This window comes from Cyprinodon tularosa, unplaced genomic scaffold (genome assembly GCF_016077235.1).
Source record: "Cyprinodon tularosa strain WSP-4 unplaced genomic scaffold, ASM1607723v1 ctg35, whole genome shotgun sequence".
NCBI lineage: Eukaryota > Metazoa > Chordata > Actinopteri > Cyprinodontiformes > Cyprinodontidae > Cyprinodon > Cyprinodon tularosa.
The window spans coordinates 1,067,322-1,091,280 of NW_024039063.1; the positions used below are offsets into that span (position 1 = coordinate 1,067,322).

At 37.1% G+C, this 23,959-nt stretch overlaps 1 protein-coding gene across 3 annotated transcripts in view; it reads right to left on the bottom strand.

The window, feature by feature from the left end:
- fnbp1l (formin binding protein 1-like) overlaps positions 1-23,959 on the bottom strand; it is a 53,585-nt gene that overhangs the window by 14,613 nt on the left and 15,013 nt on the right. For all 3 annotated transcript variants that reach the window (XM_038295080.1, XM_038295081.1, XM_038295079.1), the window contains exons 2-7: positions 5,227-5,342; positions 4,598-4,648; positions 3,051-3,198; positions 2,402-2,464; positions 1,435-1,539; positions 494-622 (exon numbers count right to left, since the gene is read on the bottom strand). In XM_038295080.1, the coding sequence (XP_038151008.1) occupies positions 494-622; positions 1,435-1,539; positions 2,402-2,464; positions 3,051-3,198; positions 4,598-4,648; positions 5,227-5,342 (612 nt within the window). The remainder of the gene's footprint in view (positions 1-493; positions 623-1,434; positions 1,540-2,401; positions 2,465-3,050; positions 3,199-4,597; positions 4,649-5,226; positions 5,343-23,959) is intronic.

Genomic DNA, 23,959 nt, shown 5'->3' on the forward strand with positions numbered 1-23,959 from the left:
AAGACTTTCATCTTCAGTTATTTAGAGGTTAACATGTGATCATCCGTTTTTTGTATTAAAAATTGTTAAAAAAAATATGATGTGCTCAATATGATATATAAGCATTAACGTTGCCATAAGTCTGGTAAGTAAAACTGGGCCAATCTTAATGTTTATTTCCATCCTCTTTCTTTAAGTATCTCTGGAGTTTGAAGTGGTGGAAAAAAATAAATCATGAACCAAAACATAAAAAAGAATAGGTTTGTTGCCAAGTAAATCCACAACCAGGTTACATAACAGGTCCTGAAAATAAGAACTTCTGTCTGAAAGATGAAACAGATAAATAAAACAAACCTAATTCTTTCCAACCACACAAATCTAATACAGCTTCATGATGAGTTTGAATATGACCAACAGAGACACTTAAAATGTTGCATTTAACACCTACAGATGAACAAATATGAATTATCAAATGACCAAAACTGCTTTAACTAACTGGGTGTGTTTGCTTTACCTTGAATATGTGTGGTACGGAGTTATTATAGTGTTTCCACTGCTCTCCGTTAAAGTTCTGGAGCTGGGCGGCATATTCGTTTTTACTCTCATCTGCCATGTGAGTCCGCATGTAGAGTTGGGCTTTGGCCTGAACAGAAATACAAACAATATGTTATCATGTAACTGGACAGTAGAAACCAAACAAGTAATCCAACCTAAAGCCAGTCCGGACCAAAAGAGAGAAAATGGATCCAATATATTTGATTTATTAGGCGAGTTCAGCTTAAAAGAAGTACAGCCTCCTTTACATACTTCTGTCTTTTATTGTCACACTTAAATATTTCCGATCGTTAAATAAATTCTCATATCTGATAGGGGTGACCTAGATAACTATATAGAAGGCAAATAATTTAGATCATAAATTAAGTTAAATTTACCAAAATTTTCAGAAAGTAAAGTTCAATTTCACTCGATTTACTTACAAACATGAAATCATATTAAACTGGACCAGGCTTACAGAATGACGTAGAGTAAATAATCTAAAGCTGGAACACAGCCAATCCCTTTCTAGACTATAACAGATGAGACATCTGTCTGTCTGGCAAAGGTTAAAAAGGTTTTCTGAGGCTTTTGAGCTCCAGAAAACAACAGTGAGACCCGTTATTCATAAGTCGAGAAAACTTGAGAACCTTGTGAAGAGTGGCCGTCTTACCAAAAGCATATCAACAAATGATCCAGGAGGATTAAGTTTTCAACTAATTAGTCTGGTTTTTTTTTTGTTATTTTATAACATGATTTTCACTTAGTGAGCTGAGTTAGTGAAATAAACCTTTTAATATTTTATTGAATAGGTCTGAGTGTGAGAATTTATTATTAGTCTCACAATCTACAGAGGAATGATATGCTGCAGGGCTGGGGTTGTTTTATTATTGGGTTATTTTGCGGGTGGATCCCGCTCACCTTCTCCACCTCTGACTTGGTTGCATTGATATCATTATCCAACCGGTCGAAGGTCATCTGGGCTTTCTCCGCTTCTCTGCACTCTCTCTCAAACTTCTTTTTACTCTAAAAAGGGAAAAAATTCAGAGTTTATTCAGACTATAGCAAGAATATAAACTCTAAGTCCATTGCAACGCATTCATATCGTTTCCTGTCTCTGTAAATAAAAAAAAAGGAAAATATGTGAATAAGAGGGTGATGAATCAGACCTAAGATACTTTACTTCCTGATGGACCATCTGGATCACATCAGCAGTAAAGGAAACAGTGAATAGCTGAGACATTACAGTCCAGTCATTAGGTAGTCACAGCTACAGTCACACAGACCGCACAGTGAGGTGTTCCGAAACAACCAAAACCAAAACCTGTGGTTGCAAATGACCAATGTATGAATCTAAAAATAACAGCTAGTTCCTAAGAAACTATGAATGTAAATTAAAGAGAACCAGCATCTAAAAAAAACACATTGATGTAAGTAAATATCTTGTTTCAAGAGGTTTAGTTAGGCACTGCTGCCATTATTTTTTTTGTCCTTTGCCTGAAAACTGTCCTTGGTGTTAAGAATCAGGAATGTTGGCAAGGATAAAAAAAAAGATGCCAATTCACTTTATAAAAGGCAATAAAATTATCTAAAGCTACAGTTTGTATTGATTTTGGGCCAAAGCAGAAAAAAATCTTCTGTAAGTTCTATTAACAACTTCTTAAAACAGATAAAGATGAACAAAATAGTTTTCCCTCGACTAAAATTAAGCTTTTTAAGAGTTAAAGCGATAAAAAAATTTGTAGGTTCTTTAGCTACTTCTGTTAGCAATTCTATCATGCCCTCCTCCTGTGAGTTAGCATGAGAGATAAGCAGCTGCTTGACCCTGACAGAAAATATTTCACCATAAACATGTTTTCTCTCTACAACCCCCCCCTCCCCAACTTACATTGTCCATCTGTTTCCAGCAGTGATCCAAAAACTGTTGAGCCTTTCTCCCTTCCTGTAGGTGCTGCTCTCATTTCCATACAGACGCGTTTATACAGAAACAAGAAACACACATAAATAAGCAGACCACAAAAATATTTGGACACTGTAACAAAGAAACAAACACAAAGGCAGGTGGATTGCTGTTGTTTTAGCCAGTGGTGTAAACGACTGCACTGCAATCAAATTACTTTGCACAGACGCCTGTTTTTAAATAGAAGATTTACAAGATTTATATTCTGCATTTCAGGCCATCTCAGGTATTATTCTGATACATTAAATAATTAAACCACTTCTAGACAATGAAATTTTGCCTTTTTAATTCAATAAAATCAGATAAAGTAAAATACAAAACTAGTAAAGGACACTGTTTTTCAAAAACAGATGCAGTTGTACTTTTAGCTTTTCATCGACAGACGGTAGAAACATGACGACAGATGGTTAACATCACATCCAACATTTTCATCCTTAGAGTTAAAGCCAAACAGAAAAAAACATGAACATAAGCAACACAGAAGGCTCCAATGGAACATCTGCTTTAGGACTGGGAGCCACAACAAAGCCAGTGACATTCACAAAGCAGAAAAGTATGGACTCCATACAATACTCACATGTTTTCTCTCAGCTTTCAGCTCTTGGCTGTACCTCATTAGCTCATTGTAAACCTTATGAGACATCTCCTCTGCCACCACCTCCCTCTGCCCAGCGTAGTCGTTAAGTTCGCCCAGTATGGAGTAGAACGACACACAGGATGTGAACCTGCAAAATGGGCAAATCGTATACTAATAAAAAAGCTGGAAGAGGTGCGAAAGGTATGAGGAGCTTCTGGAAAGGAAACTAATGTTATCATTAAGAGGAGTCCAATTCTGTCTAACATAGAACTTGTGCAACTTTGAAATCTCCAAGTTAATTAAGATCAGAGTATTTTTACTAATCTACTGCTGCCTTAATGCTAAAGGGCTAATAAGGGTTTAAAAGGTCAGCTCTGCAATCATGTCTTTGAGATATTTAAATAAAGCTACATTGCGGCTCTGTTTAATACTAACTGCTATCTTTTACAATAAAAGTGTACATCTCCAGTTTTAGTATCATACATATTTGCATTGATTTGTTTGGATGATGATAAAATTATTCCTGAGAACAGAGACTCTGTCCTAAAAGTATTTGGATTCATTTCAATGTATGCATCTGTGATCGATATGATCAGATATCATGTCTGTCTAAAACAATCATTTGCATATAAGTCACACCTTACGCATTTGAACTAAAACATTCTCAATAAAAGGTTCCCTCAATAAATAGACCTCACCTGTTCACACTGTGACACAGTGAGGTTAGAGCCCTTGCATACTAAAGATCATCAACATTTTTACTTGCATCAGCACCTACATGTCAGTAACTTGATTTTTATATTTATGACAGAATAATGAATCTTCTTATAAAATCCCCGATTGTTGATCTTGATATCAATTCATCAAAGAAATTATTTTAAAATATTTAAATTACAAGTTTTTCTTCATATGCCAGTAGAGTGGATAAGGCAAATAAGTGCAAAGCAATGCTGGAGACTCCCACAAGTTTATTAATTAACAATTAACAACAAGCTTTTATCTGTACAGTAGGAAAGAGAATAACATAAGAAAAACTTCACCTTTTATAAATGAAATATAAACACCCTTTATTATCCAAAAGACGGAAAATTCTCAACAGCTAATCATAGATATGTGAAGTTTACAGAATTATCCTCAGATTCATCTCAAGGAAAAATAAAAAGATCTGTTTTATATAACTGCCCTTTTTAATCATTTATTTATTTATTTCTCCTCACAATAGAATATTTTGAATCCTTAATGAAATTTTAGGAATGACACTGATGTACAATTCTTATGTGGTTTTAGGAGAAAAAATTAAAAAGGTCTGCCCTAACATAAAGCCATTCAAAAAGCTTTGTTTTATGTGACGGATTACATTGTTTGGTAACTTCACAGACAGAATGTGAGGAGCCACATCAAACACACGGCTGAGGTCTTATTTTTTTTTAATGAACAGTCAGCATTTATTCATCAAGATTCCAGCAGGACTTTCCATTGCTCCTATCCGTAGTCATCCTAAAGTATCAAGTAAAGGATTAAAAGAAAAAAAATGGGACGCTCCTCACCTTGGCTCTTCATCTTTTGGACGTTTTGGACAGTATTTCTTCACCAGATTTCTAAATGGGAGAGAGGAAGACATAAAAGCTAAAGGCACTGTCTGATATTTTAATCCTGCAGTTAAAAAAGCTGAACGTAACACACAGACAGAGAGACATCCAAATTCCCAAACCGACCCACACACAACGGGAAAGGATCCAAGCATGTTATTAGAGATTGATCTAAGATTTAAACATCAAAGCCTCAGCCTGCCCGTTCCCCGGGGCTCTGGGAAATGCAGACTCCTGTATTGCACTCAGTAGTTGGATTGTTAACCAAAGAGCAGCTAACAGAGTGTTGGCCTCATGTTTATCCAAAGCTTCAGATGCATGTATGAGAGCACAGCCATTATTGGCAAAGAAATTTGCAACTTTGTCTGGAAGCAGATGGATCCAAACAATTAAATAACTGTGACCAAAATTGTCACTTAATGAGCAACATAAAATATGTATCACTGAAGTTAAGAGATGAAAAATATTGTCTTTTTTGTTTTTATTTTTACAAGTAAGAAATGTATGTCACACTGTGTTCCCGGAACTGTGACGTCACTGTGCTCATATATGGATATGTATGACTGTATGTGTCAGTGTGAACGTACCGTAGCTGCTTGGCATAGCTCTGCTCTATGTCCAGCCTCTCCTTCACAAACTTTGCGTAGCGCTCTAGAAAGTCAATCCCCCACTGGGTGTGTTTGTCCAGATTTTCAAACTGGTCCTAAATTGGAAAACAAGAAAGAAAATTGGCCAATGTAATACAAAATTACACATTCTAGAGACATAAACAATATATATTTGATTTGTTGTGCATTATTAATAGAAGCAAATATACAACCGATCAATAGTATGCACACACTGCAGGCATCAAACCCATCGGACCAACATACAGCAAATGCAAAACACTAAAGCAAGAAAAGATTTGCTAATAACAAGGACTCAGGCCAAGAAAATAGTTTAAATACCGGTAGTTTAAAATATGTTTGTGCATTTACTCTGTTAAGAATGTTTTATCAAAGAGTAAAGCACCTCAGATTGTAGTCTGTTGTTTATATTATCTATACTTAAAGCTTCATGTTTAGTAAATACAGGTATAAGTTTGTAATCAACCTGCCAAACAGGGACACAGTGGCGTTGGATGTAGGAGTTTGCCCTGAAATCAAAGGGTTGACCATTCAAGCCCCAGTTCCAGCCTTTAGTGTTCTTGTCCTTGGGCAAGACACTTCACCTGCAATGTCTACTTATGGTGGTCAGTGGGCCCAGTGGGCCTGAGACTGGCAGCCTCGCTTCTATCAGTGAGCCCCAGGGCAGGTGTGGCTACATTGTACTTTGTGTGAGTGTGTGCGTGAATGGCTGAATGAGGGAATATAGTGTAAAGAAATTTGGTCAAATCTCCTGACTTGAAAAAAAGTGCTTTACAAGCACAGGCCATTTACCATGTAAGCTGGTCTCTCTTCCAATAACAGTCATACTATCCAACAGCTAATCTGTTACCCGAGTATCCAAAAGAAAAAAAAATCAATAGAATCACACACAGGACTAGTAATGTTAAGATTTCTGCTGTTCTTTTGAGCAAGCTGAGAGTTAGAGAGAGTAAGAGTTAAAGGGGATAATGCGAAGGCTTAACAGAGTACAACAAAGTTGCTCTGTTTACAGTTTTATTCCTTTACTGAAATATGTTTGACATGGAGTTGAATTATTTTTTGTTAATAAATTCTTATATTTTGAATAAAATTTGTTATGTATGGATTCCATATGTGTGCAGAGTTATGTTTGACGGTTTTCATTTGTTGTCATAACATACAGCCAGTTGTGCGTCTGACACCTGAACTTCCCCAGTATGGGACAGTTAGGGATATTACTCCTCTGTTTTAATCTCTTCTTTATTCTATTGAGGTGTCAGCAGAAGCTATATTTCAGTAATCCCAATCCTCACTTCCATAATACTCTGAACATAATATTCAGAATAAATACAGTTTTATACAGCTACACTATTTATGGACTGTCTAAATAACATAACGATGATGAGACCTCATTATATTATGACCCCAAAAACAAGTCTGCTGTCTGTCCTTTGCTGTAGTGGTTCTGGTGGTCACCACAGTGCTCCGTTTAAGGGACAAACGTCTTCCAAGCAGTAAGGTAGAAGCAGGTGATTCTCAAGTGATTCTCAACATAAATTTTTCCATGCAGTCTACAGATTTAATCTGTATCCTTTTCCATTTGTAGCACAAAACCACCTTTAGGCTACCTAAAAATAGGGGCAGTATGTAAAAGGGGATTAAGTTCACATTTCAATAAATATGCTTAGATCAACAAGCTATGCTATACTACAGAAAAGACTGCATTATTTTTTCTGCCTCAAATCACCCTGGATAATTCAAGTGTCAAGAAGGATCCAAGACAGTTTAGGGAAGCGGATTAGAAAATAGGACCACTGACCACTCAGTGGAAGTGTTAATTATAGCAGATATGGTCTTAATACTGAGGACAAAAGTTTCTGGGAATAAATATTGCTAATTCTTCTGTGTTGCTTGCATTACTGTGGTACTGTAGGTGTGGGAAATAAAGCTCAACCAGTAATGGCTTTCACTAAACAGATCTGATGCTTGCAGGGTTATTATGTTTATGTGTTTTTGTTTTTTAGTTTATGTTTATGCATTTAGCAGACACTTTTATGAAAAGTGACTTACAAAGCAGGCATTAGCATAAATGGTCTTGTCTAAGGACCCTCACTGGCAGCTCATTTCCCCTGGCGGGCGGGGATTGGAACCCAGGGATAGTAGCTAGAAAAGGATTTATAACTACCGTATTTTCACGACTATAAGGCGCACTTAAACGTCTTTTTTTTCCCTCAAAATGTGCGGTGCGCCCTTTGGTGCGGTGCGCCTTATGTGTGTTGTAACTGCGACTTTTGAGACCACCTCATTGAGGAGATGATGAAAGAGTGGCTGAATGTAAGGAGACCAGGTGTTTTTTTTCCACTCATCACCATCGCTGTTAATATGTGACTCCATGCGTGCCCATCTCACAGCTGATGTGAAAAACATGGGGAAACAAATTAACGCTGTGCTCGCTGTTCAACCGCTCGACATCGGTGTGAACCGGACCCAGCAGGTGCAGCAGAAGCAGCGAGTTGACATGCAAAGTCAATGGTTGACGCGCGTATAGGTGCAGCAAAAGGTCCCGCAGCGCGTTTTGAGCCGCAGGTGCAGCACGTAGCGCTGCTGCTGCTGCTCAAGATGGAAAAATTGAAGTTTTGCTGCTGGACGCGCCGCATCAACCAATCAGAGAAGCTGATCTGGGAGCTGACAGCGAGACAGACACAGCGCTCTGATGACATATGATATAACGCAAATGAAAAGGGCTGGATGGATGAGGAGATGATGCAGGCAGGTGTATGTGAGGAGACCAGGTGCTTTTTTCCACGCATCACCATCGCTGCGTGCCCAACTCACAGCCGATGTGAAAAAAAGGTGAATCAAATGAACGCTGTGCTCGCCGTTATCCCGGGGGTCTGACAAAGGAACTTCAACCGCTCGACATCGGTGTGAAGCGGCCGTTCGAAGTAAGGCTGCGAGCGGCGTGGGAGCGATGGATGACAGACGGAGACCACAGTTTCAGGATAAGTGGAAGGCAGCGCCGGGCAAGTTATGCCACCATTTGTGGATGGATTGTAGATGCTCTCACAGCAAAGAAGGGGAAATTGGCATGTCTGATTTAGCGCAGCTGTTTAATTCAGAAACAGAGGATGATGACTTTGATGGGTTCGATTAATACTTTGTAATAAATACATGAATAAAGCACAATCATACTCAGTTTTGCTCCCGCTCTATTTTTTCTACCTGAAAACTTAATTCAACAGCAGCCTCTGGGCGCGTCTCCTCCTCTTCACCGCGGTGGCTGGCAGGTGTTTTTCATCTAAATAATTTAAACTGCAGGCACTAGGATACCGGTAATAAAAGCGAACATATTCCGTCGGCAGGTTTCAGGATTTTAAGTTAATTTAGGAGTAATCACAGCGCACTGTCATCTGCGATGTGTCTGTCTCACGGCCAGCACCCAGGTTTGATTAATACTTTGTAATAAATACTTGAATAAAGCACAATCATACTCAGTTTTGCTCCCGCTCTATTTTTTCTACCTGAAAACTTAATTCAACAGCAGCCTCTGGGCGCGTCTCCTCCTCTTCACCGCGGCGGCTGACAGGTGTTTTTTCATCTAAATAATCTAAATCTTGCAGCTATATTTGCTGTGATCAGTGGGAATAAAGTAGTTTTAATATGTTTTTAAGTGAGAAAGTCCACCTGAAAACTTCATAATTGCAGTCAGTTCATCCAGATTATCTATTTCTGTCGGAGGCGCTCAGACCCCCACATACCAGCGGTGCATCGACAGTAAATCCCTTCAACAGCAGCCTCACCGCGGCGGCTGGCAGGTGTTTTTCATCTAAATAATTTAAACTGCAGGCACTAGGATACCGGCAATAAAAGCGAACATATTCCGTCGGCAGGTTTCAGGATTTTAAGTTAATTTAGGAGTAATCACAGCGCACTGTCATCTGCGATGTGTCTGTCTCACGGCCAGCACCCAGGTTTGATTAATACTTTGTAATAAATACATGAATAAAGCACAGTCATACTCAGTTTTGCCCCCGCTGTATTTTTAAATACGCAGTAGAGGTATTTAAAGGTAGTAGAGGACATGTACCTGTATATAAAAAACGCGCCCTATAGTCCGGTGCGCCTTATGTGTGTGTTAAATACAGAGATGGGACACATAACTGAGAGTGCGCCTTTTAGTACGGTGCGCCTTATGGTCGTGAAAATACGGGTAGCTTTTCAGTAAAATGAAATTAAAGTATTCCTGGTACACTCTGCAAAGAATTAAAAAGTTCATAATATAGAGTCTCTCAGAATCAAATTCTCCCCAAAAATGCTCAACTGTAAAGCAATCCTAAACATTTAATAAAGAGAAAATTATAAATTCTTATTTACTTATGAGGTGATTATGAAACAGACTGATATTGACTGCAACAAATACTTAAGTTCATTTGATGTACAAGGCCAGTGAAATTATTTTTGAATCAATAAGAAAGAGGAAGGCTGTACTGTGGCTAAAGGATATAGACAAAACTTGAGTCACAATATATTTCTTAATTTAGGTTGATGCAACATAATTCCAATAACCATATAAATAATCTAAAAGTCTCAGAAAAAGTGCAAAGATATCCACCATCAGAATCCTGTTCAAACTTCTGAGCATTATTATGGTAAGTACATGAAACTCCTCCAATATAACATTTGCTAAAAACAGTTACTGGTGGAAGAATATGCTAATTGTTAGAATAACACAAACAAAAGGATCTCAGCAGGATTAAAGTGTTGGTTATTGAGCCTCCTTTGGTTTCTTTAAAATCATCCTCCAGCATCTTTCAGGAGAATTGACCAAATATGCTTTCTTTGCATAAAAAAGGGGAAAAAAAGGTGAAAGGTTTATCCAAATATCCAGTTAAGACGTTAAACAGCAGTTAGCTAATCTTTGTGGAGTTTCAGACTGAATCATTACTGTATGCTCAAAGCTTTTTTTGGGTTTATTTTTGCCCTCTTGCTCATGTCTGGTCCGTTTCTCCTCCATATATGCTTGTTTGCCTCATTTTAGCTGGAAGACTGGTATTGCATCAGCCTGTGTGGCAGGGCCTATGAATAAGTAATAGACTATGAGCTCATTCTGTAGGTTTTGGCAGCTGAGCAGGATGCCTCGCTGGAGGAACGACAAGACATCCAGGTTTCTTTTCTCTCCGTTTGCATGGATAAAAACAATGATGGAGAGGACAAGCTGAAATGTGGGAGATATAATTTGGCTGCAGGGACATAACATGGTGGGAACAAGAGAAAGAGAAATGATTATGAAGATTTAATTATGTTCTGAAGAAATTTGTAATTCATGCACATTTACATGCTTTCCACCTTAACAAAATTGTTTACCATTATTTCTAATTTATTTTAGATATTAAAATTTTTTGTTAGACAAGTCTTTTGGCAATCTGCTCAAAACTACAGGTCTTTATGATGACCGTTTTAGATATCAGTACATGAGTAATGTTTCTTTGGAATATTTTAAGGATCGGAGACCACATTGATCTGACTCAAACTAAATTCATCTTATAGCTTGTGCGTTGGGCACTTTTACCTTTGCATATCTGTACTGGTGGTCAGTTCATGGATTGGTCCAATGATCAGAAAAGTCACACCATCAGTTTGTTTGGTAAGCATTCACAGCGATTTGTAGAGCAGGGTAAACAATGTCAGTTTAACTAGGTAATTTTAGGGGCAGTTATAATAATAATAATAATAATAATTTAACTTTATTGATCTCACATTTGAGAAATTTACCTCTGCATTTAACCCATCCCCTTGGGGAGCAGTGGGCTGCCATTGCCTGGTTCCCGGGTAGAAATCTTGGGGTTAAGGGTCTGGCTCAGGGAGCCAGAATGGCAGTCCATGGGAGTGGGGCTTGAACACAGAACCTCAGGTTCCGCCACTCCCCAAAGCATTAGAGAGAGGTGTCCTGAGGACCCAAACTGGCAGCTCATTCCCCTCAGCTGGGATACGAACCCAGGCTTCCTGTTTGCAGGATGGGTGACTTACCACTTGAGCTAGTCAGCCACAATTTTTGGGTTTATTTTTATCCTGTCACCATTAAGCCTGTAAAACCAAAAAATAATCTAGGACCCACTGCTAAGATTGTTCACCATGTCTGCTCTGACATAATTATTGATTATCTCTGTTACATTCATCAATGAAAGACTCAGCTTAATGATAAAAAGTGCTGCCCATATGGAATCATGGAATCATCTTTTATAACCATTAATCACAAAATAATGGTTACCTGTTGGCATCCTTAATTGGTGATTGTTTCATTCTTTACTTCACTACTTCTATGCCTGCCTGTGACTAAGTCACTGACTGCTGAGATGTAAAAACAATTAATTCAAACAACCTAGAAGCATTCCACAGGAAAAAAATACATTGTTTATTAGTGATAATAGTTCTTCTAAGATGATAGATTAATTACACATAGTGGCATTAGAGCAAAAAGCTAGGGTCCAATAACGGATACTTGGACCCGAACACGGATGCACACATGGCAGACACATTGCAGGAAATGTCAACTTGGCTGAAACCCTGCATCATGCTGCAGACCCCCAGGCTCTGTCTACACTCTGTGTTTACTGTGTGCGTCTGTTTCATCCTCCTCAAAACACAACAACACACAACCATCCCCAAAGATACAGCTCTGCATTTCAAGAATGTGGAGGTGGGGGACTGAGGTGGTTCTATTGTGTTTTTGTGTCTTGGATGCTAAAAGGGAGTGAGAGGTAGAAAATGATTGGTCTTCAATTCTTTTCTAATTGGTGCCAATAAAAATATGAGAAAGGTAGAGAAAAAAGAAAAAAAAACGGCCAGGTCTCCATGTTAAACAGCTTTACTCATCACTGTTTTATTTACAGATCTATGTTATAGCTTAGAAAAGGTAAAATATGTTGCACATACTGTTGGACTCCAGTTTACTCATCATGTAGAGGCAATAGGTCAGACTCATCCAGACTCGAAGTTCCTGAATTCCTGAATGATATGTCAACTGTAGCGCCAACATACAGAGTTAGGATTAAAAAGAGCTCAAATATTAAATGATTTATAACGAGTTTCCAAGTATGATTACAGTCTGACATTTAAAGAAGCTCAGTTATGCAGCAACCTACCACATGAACAGCTTTATCTAATAAAGGAAATATTTTCCCATTATTGTACACTTTATTTAATAAATATATTAAAATTTTTATTAAAGAAGAAATATTTAAACATAATCTACGTATTTATGAATCTCATTTTAAGTAATCACAGACAAAAAACCTTGCTGCCTAACTGTGAAAAAAAAGAGGTTAGAGCTGAACTAATGCATTTTTTTTTTTACATTTTCAGCAGAAATAAATAATAAACTAAATTAGTGAAAGTAATTTGAGTTTAGAAAAGAAAATCTTGGAATGTGATTGGTCAGTTGGGGTTAATGCATCCTTGTTAGAAATAAATAAATTATGATTTAGGCTCAATTCAAAACCTAAGCATATAAAATATCATATAATACAATATGAACTCAGGGTGCTGTTCAGTGGCACAGTGGGTAGCACTGCTGCCTTGCAGCAAGAAGGTTTCTGGGTGGAGTTTGTATGTTCTCTCTGAGCATGCATGGGTTCTCACTGGGTACACCGGCTTCCTCTCACAGTCCAAAAACATGGCTGTTAGGTTAATTAGCTTCTCTAAATTCTCCTTAGTTGTGAGTGTGTGTGAATGGTTGTTTGTCCTGTTTGTCTCTGTGTTGCCCTGCGATGGACTGGCGGCCTGTCCAGGGTATACCCCCCCTCTCGCCCGCAGACAGCTGGAGAGAGACACCAGCACCGCTCGTGAACCCGCTTGGGATAAGCGTGATGGAAAATGGATGGATGGAGCTTAAAGCAGAGGAGTCAAACTCGTTTTCAGATCAGTTGCAATTGTATAAAATCAAACTTCTATTTAGAAAATGCACACTGCTCTAGTATTATATATGACTTTAGTCATTTATTTTGCAGTTATAGCCACTTTTAACACTTTAGAAGAACATAATTGGGAATTTATGACATGATATGCCTTTTTCCGTATTTTGAGGGCCAAATAAATTACTGTGAGGGGCCATAATCGGCGTGCAGGCCTTGAGTTTGACATGGTAGTTACGACAAGTAATCAGTTTGGAGTTGCCTTTCACTTTCTGCTTTGAAAACTCTTTCAATTCCCATCTAAGTGGGCGAAGGCAGGATCTCTGGCATTCAAATCTTTGCACTACTGGCAGCTTTCTTTAGAACTCACTACTAAGCACGTTATTTCTCCAATAAGTTATTCTTATTTTTTAATTAAATGTATTTAATCTAGTTTTGTTGCAGGATTATTGCTGCTTTTATATAACTCAGTAAATATGCTGTAAATTTTAATTATAAAAGTTATTTTGATATTTTTGAAGTTTATAAAACCATATTTTAAATCATGATTTAAAAGTCCTTCTGTATTTTTACTGTCAAGTGCTGCTAACTGACATTCAATCTAAAAACAACCACCTCTTGTGGCATTGTTTGCTAATGAGTGAGTCCACTTGAATTAGTTATTTACACTGTTTTATCTCCAACGTGTGAGCACACACCCATTCCATTGCATGTTTGATTTGCCTGTTTCTTTTTTTAGCCTTCAGAGGTAAACGTGAAACAAATCTGTCAGACAAATACAACCATAGGGAACGCATTGGATTAACAAGGGTTCAAATTACAATACTTCAGTAGCTTTACTGTAAGTGAGTCTTATAAATTACACTGCAGTCGTCATCTGGTAACACTTGTTTTGGTTATTTGTGCACCTCTGAAGCCCAGCGAGTTCTTGTATGATGTTTTTCCCATTGTGAAATAAAGGCAGACATTTGTTTTTAATCAAAGTGTTCCTCTGAGGTAAAGAAAAGCCTGTTTCTTCCTCTTATGTAACATCTGATTTTTTTTTATTTTGCAGCCTGTGTTCTTCTAGTTGGATTATGCTTTTAGAAAGTGTAATGTTTTAGGCTTTTTAAATGGCTGTTCAGTTCTTATTAGAATGGACGATCAATATGAGCTGAACCTGTAGGATCCCAGTCAGAGATTTATTGTTTGCAGAGAGTCCTTCCCATTGTCAGATTCTTGGTTGGAATGTCAGCTTTCTGTTTCAGTCATGGCTCTATCCACTTTCTATCACAACAGGGGCCAATAAACAAAAACACTTTTCATTGTGTGCAAATCTGTACTTATGCCTGAGGGTAAAACTGGCATATAGCCTCAGGAAATCAGGAAAAGAAAAAAAATAATAATAAATAATAAAATCAGAGACAACTCTTTCTAACTCTACCTAGCCTTCTGATTAAGCATAACTATGGAACCCTGAAGCCTGATTTTCCTCTTTGGCCAATTAAAACAATATCTAAGATAAGATAATATTACATCAGTCAAATAAAAAAAAAACAGCTTTTTTGGAAAGCTTGCATTATTTTATTTAACACTAATATATAAACAAAAACAGTTGTAAATAAAAACATAACATGAACATTAACTAATTTAGTAATCAATTAATTATTAACTGGAGTATAGATACTCTAAAACATCTATGCAAAAGTTGTAAAAAAAAAAATAAAAAAATGTAAAAACGTTTTGCATTAAGATAAAAAATATATACTTTTCGTCTGAGAATATACTTTATACAGAACTCATCAATTTCATTAAAAACCTTTGTTAAGGAACCTTTGGCTATCCAATTATTAACCAATTAACTGAAAAAAACAATTGACAGATTCATCGATTTGCAACATAATCATTAATTGTAGCCCTACACTGTTTTTTTTATATAAATTTTAACAACACTGAGATATGTGAATGCTGTAACTCGATACGCCCTTAAAAAGTAATGAAAACCACCCATAATTAGTCTAATTTTAACAGGCTACAGCTACTAACAGATGTTTAACATCAGGTGCAAACAATGCAGACGTATTAAAGGAGGTAGACCGTATAAAAACCTCAGACCCTGGTGGGTTCCTAGCTCCTGAAGATGGACTGCTTAAAGGAAAAGTAAGGAAGGAATAATCAACAGATCATTATTTATACCTAAAAATAATATGTTTGCGTCGATTTAATGAATTTATTGTTAATTAATGTATATATATATATATATATATATATATATATATATATATATATATATATATATATATATATATATATATATATATATATATATATATATATATATATATAACATTTGATTTATTCATTGATAGTCCTTTAATAACATTATCTAGGATGTGTTTGTCAAACTTAAAAAATATTTTTTACAGCAGAGCAGATCTGTCCACTTGTCTCTGTTTAATGAAGACAGATAAGGCCAATCAGAAGTCCCCAGTCTCAGTCAGATATGGGTCAGTTAAACATTAATCAGCATAACACAGTGGAAGCTTAAAAAGCCAGTAAACTGCACCTTGTATCAATGAGAGTTAAATCATAAAATACTTTAATGTCCTCTATTAATAAAAGGCTTTGTTTCTTCTTTGACTCAACAGCTGTTTTGGTTCAAGTTTTCTAACACCACAGAGGCTTCACAAGGAACTAAAAAAAAAGGCCAAAATGACACTTCCTCTCTTTTTATCATTGCAGTAAAGCCGTAAATCAGCATCAGTCACACTTTAACTCCCTCTGGAGTAACCCACAGCGTTCCAGTGCTTTTGCTGACAAAGTGAAGAATAACACCTGTTATTCAAAGTTCACACGTGTCTGTCATATGACAGCACTAAATATGGATGAGCAACGATTTACACGCTTAAAAACAACACAATACAACATCTGACCCAAACAGAGAGGGCGTGATATTTAGCGGGCGCTACACAACAAGCACGCTGAGGCTGGGAAGGATGGGAGCAGCAAAAAGACTGGTTCCGGTTCATTAGCAGCAATTGCAAAAACACAGGGTTAGATTGGAGGCCATAGAGGCTCAGTTTAGAGCCTGTCAGTGGAAAAAACATTCACAGCTGAGCACCGCTCGTGCAGCAAGCTAGTCAAGTTTCATAGCAACCAGATCTTTTCTATTGTATTGCTCTGCTGATGCCTCTCCTGCAGCCTGACAGACAAGTTAGACCAGACAGGAAAAGAAAGTACAGGATAGAAATAGATGGCTGCTGTATAATCCAAATCTGATTGATGCATTCACTGACTGGCCAGTAAATCTCAGATATCAATGATGCATCAATACTCAGACTAAACAATTAAATATGCAAGCAAACTACGTTTTTTTTGTTTTGTTTTTCTGTGGGAAACGTGATACAGAAAATATATCTACGTTTTAAGTGGTTTTACAAAGTATCATGCCACTCCGACCGTCTGCACTGTATAAAGTACATATACATGGTACACGGCAGGTATAATGCTGAGAAACAGTGCTTCCTAATCAGTTCAGCAATTCCTATCCTCTTCTGCTTCTAAAGGAAGTTTAAATCATAGGATACACAGTTAGTGGTACTTTCTATCTTCAAAATTATTTAGACACATCAGTTAATGTGAAGTAAAAAAGCAGCATGGTGGTATAAGACCAAAAGATGATTTGTCTGGTCTCAATATTTTGATAATAGGTGTAAAATATACCCCCAGCAACAGGACAGTCACAGAGTTTTTCACTCCAGGTGACCATGATATTTTTAAAGCATTCCTTATTCTGAAGAGACAGAGATCCAGAACTACAGAAACTAGATAAAATAGATGTAACATTTCTATTATCACTGCCATTTAATGCACTCTAGCACCATAATGATCAGCTCAATCATCAAAAGAAATAAAACTACGTTGTAGATGAAAAGTTCCAGCTGCAAAAAAGACATACTGAGAGACAAGAACCCCAGATGTTAGCAGATGCTCCTGAGATTCCAGGCAGACAATTATCGGATTAGTGCATCAAGGCTTAAAAAAAGAAAAAAAATGCCCTCAGTAATTTAAAATCTCCCAAAGCTAATATGACTATGCAGCAACTCCAACCGATTGTATTTCCACACCGACTAAATATGAGGTTTTACTCACAGTGACTAACCATGCCTACTGCTCTAAAGCTCTGGATTTAAAAGCGCTGGGTGTGGCTGGTTGTTCAAAGCAGACGATAGTCGATTTACAGAAGCTCCAGTGAGACAACAGTAGCAGAAAGAGCTAAAATATCTCTTCTACTACTACTACAATGCACTTAGAGGTGGGTAGTGAATCCAACATTTTACAATGGTCACAGCACTTTAACCTCTTTTTAATTAAGTAAAAATAAAAAGGTAATCATCAAAGTAATTATTCAAGCGAGAAATAAGGTATTTGGTAAAAATGCTATGCAAGCACTCACTAACATGACTGTAAACATTTGTGTCAATGTTAATATTATATTCTAAACGCTACTTGTCTAGTATTTTTCTTGGAGTCCAATATCTTTTTTACGCCTTGTCACATTTAATCTTGGACTCTTTTCTGTTTGTTTTCACACTTCCACCAAGGAAATGTCTTCCTTGTTTACTCATGGCGCCCATGGGCAATGATCAACCTTGGTTACATGGCCTTGTTATGGTAAATACTTCTGCTTATGTTTACTAACAAATGGACAGAAATTTATTGGAAAGCCTTTGTATGTACCCAGAGAGAGATATTAGTATAAAAATTCATAAAGTAAAAAAATCAGTATTCTAAAGACTAAAATAAAAAAAAGAATTAATAAATTAATTACACAATAAACTAAGGTAGAATAAATACTTTGACTAATCTGTTTTCGTCGGGAAAAGCAGCCAGAAGTTAACTCAAGTAAGAGTAGCAATACTTCACAAGAATATTCCTCAAAAAAGGAAAAAGTTTGGCCCAATAAAGCAACTCCTCACAGTACTTTTTTTAATTTTAAAATGACTCAAATAAATGTAACTAGTAGCTACTACCCATCTCTGAGGACAGTAAATTTGCATTTTTAACCAGTGCAAACATTTAACAAGTAGATAATCAACCAGTGACTGTTCACTAACGATTAAACTTTTTGGCCTTTCAAAGACTCAGGGATACATGACTCTTTATTCAGTTTTTTTTGCAGTTGTCCAAAGTATTAACCTCAGTGTTTCCATTGTGTATCCAATATGAAAGAGCAGGAAGTGGTAATTACTGTATCTATTCACCCATCCGCTGAGCCGTTTCATCCCAAGAAACAGCTCATTCATTTCAGCAGAGAAAAAAACAAGATCCTATCTGACGGCTGACTCAAGTCCCATAACCACAAGTGGGATGGAGGCTCCCATCTGGAAGATTGTGTCTGCTGGCTGCAACACCTTTTCCTTGCTACATTTACAGTGTTTAGTGCGCTGGACTGTGAGCTGGCAGACTTTGTTTGGTACTGACAGACGGCAAAACATCAAAATGAGAAGAAAACATCACTTCATCAACTCTATAAGCTCGACACCCAACAACAGCAAATTCTAGATACAGATTTACATAATAAACTGCACGAGTCCTATCATGAAAAAAGGTTCATTGTGCGACCTGAGTAACGTGCAGTAACGGGGTGTTTGCAATGGTAACTGCGTTATAGTTACAGTCAAAGTAATTAGTTAGATTACTCGTTACTAAAACAAGGTAACGGCGTTAGTAACGCCGTTACTTTCAACGCCGTTAGTCCCATCACTGGTGGTAGAGCAAGGCTTCTTCTAACAGCGTATTAAAAAGTCTGTGAATCAAAAATATGAATATATCTGTGAGATGCATCTAAGTTACGGCAGTTCATATAAGAAGAAAAAAAAAACACAAGACACAACATACTGAGAGGTATGTTGTGTCTTGTTTCATTTTTTGTTTTTGCAAAACCTTCACTGTTTTTTTTTTCTTCAAAATTAAAACCAAACCTGGCATTAAAACTTGATTTGTTTAGCTGCTCTCTTTCTCCTTAAAAACCCTATTCATGATGCTTTAGGTCACTGGTGAACCATTGGGAGCATAAGATGAGTTCTCGTGTTTTATAAACTCTGATTAGTTGGACAAAAGGTAAAAAAAACCAGGCTGAATTAGTTCGCAAATTACAATAACGGGATTCAGGTCTTGCCATTTCCTTTTTCTGTGATGAATCCGCCAGCTTAAAGTTTTTAAATTGAAGATTAATAACCTGAAAAAACCTAGTTTATAAAATATATATATTATTTTCTATCTGATCCTAAACATTTCTAAAATTCATCTTTCATTGACTATAAAAACAGTATTTAGTAACACTTTCATCAGTGACACCCGATGTATTGTGTTCTGGCGTCCCTACTGTAACAACAGCCATAATGTGTAGTCCAGGACAGTGTTACCTAAGTAACCCCAATGGTCCATGTCGAGCAGCACTGTGTGTACATGAGTCTGAGGAGTTTTATGGGGCCCTGAAACGGCACTGGCCAAATAAACAGCCTGGGAAAACTCTTGCTGGATGTTTTGACATTGTTTCCTCGTATGCAGACAGCCTGTTTATTGGACGTGGGTGGGGGCAGAGAAGGGATACAGACATGGAAAGGGGGGGGTTGTCCTAGTTACACATGACCCATGTGTATATCTCTATTTATGGTAAGTAAAATGCAGCGAATTCCTGACAAAATGTAGTGTTTCCCATAGATACACTTATCAGCCACAGCAGAAAAATTCACCTCACACCCACCCTTTGTATGTGCGCACAATGCCCCCTCTTAAATCAACCCGTGGAGCAAACAGATCCCAGATTATTCATGAAGATCCTACACCATAACAAATAAAACTAACCCAAAATAACCCAATTCAGATTTTTTTCCTCATAATCCTCATTTTTTTTATTTTTTAATAGGAAAAGAAGAACCTAAACAGATTACTGCTGATGGGACAGTAATACATAACAGATTTGAATATCAGAAAAAGCAGTTTAAGGTATTCAGATTCATAATTGGAATTTAAATAATGCATTACAAAGATGCACTGCAGACGTTACATTACATTGTGTTAGGTCATGCTAATAAACTGCCAAAAAAGCACTGTAGAAAGTTTAAAAAATATATTAAAGGAATAGTACACCCAAAACATGATTAGCCTTCATTTTCTACTCACCCCCATGCTGAACAACACTCTGGAGTACTTTTTGATATCTCAAATGCATCTGGAAATCTGGGAGGCTTCTTGCTGTCTGCTGACATTCAAATAATGGAGGTCTATGGTGACCGAGACAGAAAGGTCCATAAAAGTCCACAAAAAACGTGTCAATATTCCTCCATACTGCTCGTCCAATGTATTCCAAGTGTTCTGAGTGGGTAGCATCCAGAATTTACTCGAAACAAAGTCATTTAGAATGTTTTTAGAGCATAAACAGTAGTGTAAAGGATTTCCTGAAAGCGCGCGCCCGCACGTTCACGACGCTACGGAAGCCGGCAGACCAAGCCAGATGAAAGTGCGCATTCAGCATCTGCTCTGCCAATAATGCAAGCGTAGAAGAAGAAATGTGCTGTTTACCTGTGCAAAGAAAGAAACAACGAAAGAAAAATGTCTGAGGACTTCAGTGTTTTGGAAGAGCATGAGTTCTTTGCCGAGCTGAATGCGCTGGTTTGGTCTGCCGGCTTCCGTAGCGTCGTGAGCGCGCATGTGCGCGCTTTCAGGAAGTCCTATACACTACTGTTTATGCTCTAAAAACATTCTAAATGACTTCGTTTCGAGTAAATTCTGGATGCTACCCACTCAGGACACTTGGAATACATTGGACGAGCAGTATGGAGGAATATTGACACGTTTTTTGTGGACTTTTATGGACCTTTCTGTCTCGGTCACCATAGACCTCCATTATTTGAATGTCAGCAGACAGCAAGAAGCCTCCCAGATCTCCAGATGCATTTGAGATATCAAAAAAGTACTCCAGAGTGTTGTTCAGCATGGGGGTGAGTAGAAAATGAAGGCTAATCATGTTTTGGGTGTACTATTCCTTTAAAACCTAAAGATCCATCTAAGAAATATCAGCTTTTTATTCGGGCTCCTTGTTCACTTAAACAGAGAAAAGAATTTAAAAGCAGGGTTCAGTCTATCACAGTCAAGTTTCTGTGTTTTATTATTTTATAAAATACAAGGTGTGTAGATACTGGCAGCAGAGGAGCCTGATATTAGAAAAATATTTAAAAAAAACTACAATGGAGTGGGTGGATGTAGCCATTAAATTAAATTAATTAAATATCTTATTATGGACACACTTCCTAAAAAGGAGCTGGTCAACACTTTCTAATCCTAAACAATCTAGGACCATCATGTCACCCAAGTTAAGGATCTACTTTCTCTATAAATAAACATGGCAAGTGCTTTCAAAAGGCGGTCAGACTAAATGTATAAACTCCGGTTATCGCTTATATTAGACAGTTTAACATACAGATAATAATGTTTTTTTTTGTTTGTTTTTTAAACATACATCCAATATCGCTATGGAGCTCTGTCACCTCAGCTGCTCACTTAAATCAGTATTAGGGTTGTGCGAAATAATCGTCATGATGATGCATCGTGATTCTAATTTTCATGATCTACTGCATTGATTCTTGACGCCAAGTATCGATTATTAATTTAAAAAAATTAATAAACAAAATTGCATGAATGGTTGGCGAACATCAGCCAAAAACAAGTGGAATACAACTTCCAGTCCAGTAGATGTTGCTGCGGATGTGTTGACGCACGCTGCCTTGTGTCACAAGCATTTCCGGCCGTGGGATACTGTGCCGAGTCATTCAAAAACAAAACATGGAGAAAATATTGCAATGCATCGCAATAATTCAAGTATCGTGATGCATCGTGATAGAGTCGCATCATGGCCTGTGAATCGTGATTCCAATCGAATCGTGACTTCTTTGGCAATACCCACCCCTAATCAGTATGATTCTTTATATTGGGATTTTATTTTGAACAAAATACATACATTTAATGTAGTTCATAAGACATGAGACCTTCAGTGTTGATCTTTAATTCAATCATAAAATCAACATCAATATTTTGAACACTGTTATTTATAGAACTTAAAGAAAAATTAGCGTAGACTGAAAATCTTCCTTCAGAAATTCTGAATTTCAGTCAGATTATTCAATGCTTAATTAATTAAATAAAGTACAAATAAATAACAATACAAAAGACATTGATTTATTTCAATGCAAAAAGCCAAAAAATAGAATTGATCTAAAGTGATTAACTGCCCTTTCTAATAATATCTTACCAAACATACAATATTTATCCTACAACAAAAATAACTTTAATCATTGTTCCTCCTTGTAGGGGCTGAAATCTTTTTGAGGTTCTTGGACATTAAAAGCATTTCTAGTTTGTCCTGTGTGGTGGGAAACCCTTAAATTAAAAAAATCTCTGATCCCCCTTGAAACGCGATCAAGAGGGTAACCACAGAAGGAGCAGTGAGGAACTAAAGAGGACTGGAGCACAAACTGAGGAGAGCACTGCATTCTGAACTAAGAAGAGTTAATGGTTTATAATCATGTGGCAAACACATGCCTGTTGGCCATTAGTCACATGAATATATATACATAGACAACAGTCAAAGTGATGCACAAGTTGTCTCTTCCCTCTCAATGGAGGTCTGTATGCTAATGTTGGGAGCCGTCTCCATCATGTGGCTGTAAAATAGCAACCATCAAGTACGGTTACTGAATATTTAATAGGCTATTACAATAATTAGACTGACGGCTAAATATCAAAAGGATCTTTTTCAAACCTTTTAGTCAGCTTATAATGTTATTAAGGACATTTGGCATTGATTGAGAAAAGCTTCTCATAACGTCCAGGGCAACAGTTCAAATTCTTTATGCTTAAATTATGTATACATAAGCTACTAAAATGTTTATTAGTTTATATATTGGAAACCGTTATCTTACATTTAATCCATTACTGTTGTTTTTGATGCTATAATCTTTTAGGTAATTTCTATTGTGATACATTATGAGGATTTGCAATAGCAAGAAAAACCTGGCAACTATTTATTCAACCTGTAAATTTAAACTAAAACATGTTAAGCATATACAGTCTAGAGATACACCTATAAGAATTAAGTGGTCAATTTTCACTCTCCTTTTTTGTAAACTTTTAAAGTTCAGCACATTTTGACTTTTTTATATCTTAATTGCTCCAGGAAAGTCCAATTAGGATAAAAACAAACAATCCTTTTCAAGGGAATCCTGGGCCAGAAGCAGATATAAAAAAAACATAACCTTCAACATCTTAAACTTATGGTTAACATGGTTAGCAATGTGACCCTCTATGGGCCCCTTTTCCATTAGTATCTACACTATTGGACTAGACACTATTGGGATGTCTGCCATTAAGGCCATCCCACAGTGTGAAAGGGTAACCTGATGTGATGAGCAGGAGCAGAAAAGTACAACAATGGAAGACTTGCTGCTTAGTCAAAGGCTGTTTTTGGACTCAGAGAGAAAAAAGAGCCTAAGAAGGCTGTGAGGATCAAGACAAGAGCAGAGCAGAGCAGAGCAGCATCAAATGGAAGAATTCGAGCCAGAGGATAATGTGATGATAAGTTAGGTTACCTTATGCTGGTAATACCTCATGCTAGCACTACCAAATGCCAACATGCTATAGTAATAATAAACCGAATGTAAAACTATTTAACTAATTAAGATATCATTTATTAAAATATGTTGGCATTGAACGCCGCCCCTTACCTGATCTGTGGTCATCTAATACCTACATTCAGCTGATTCCTA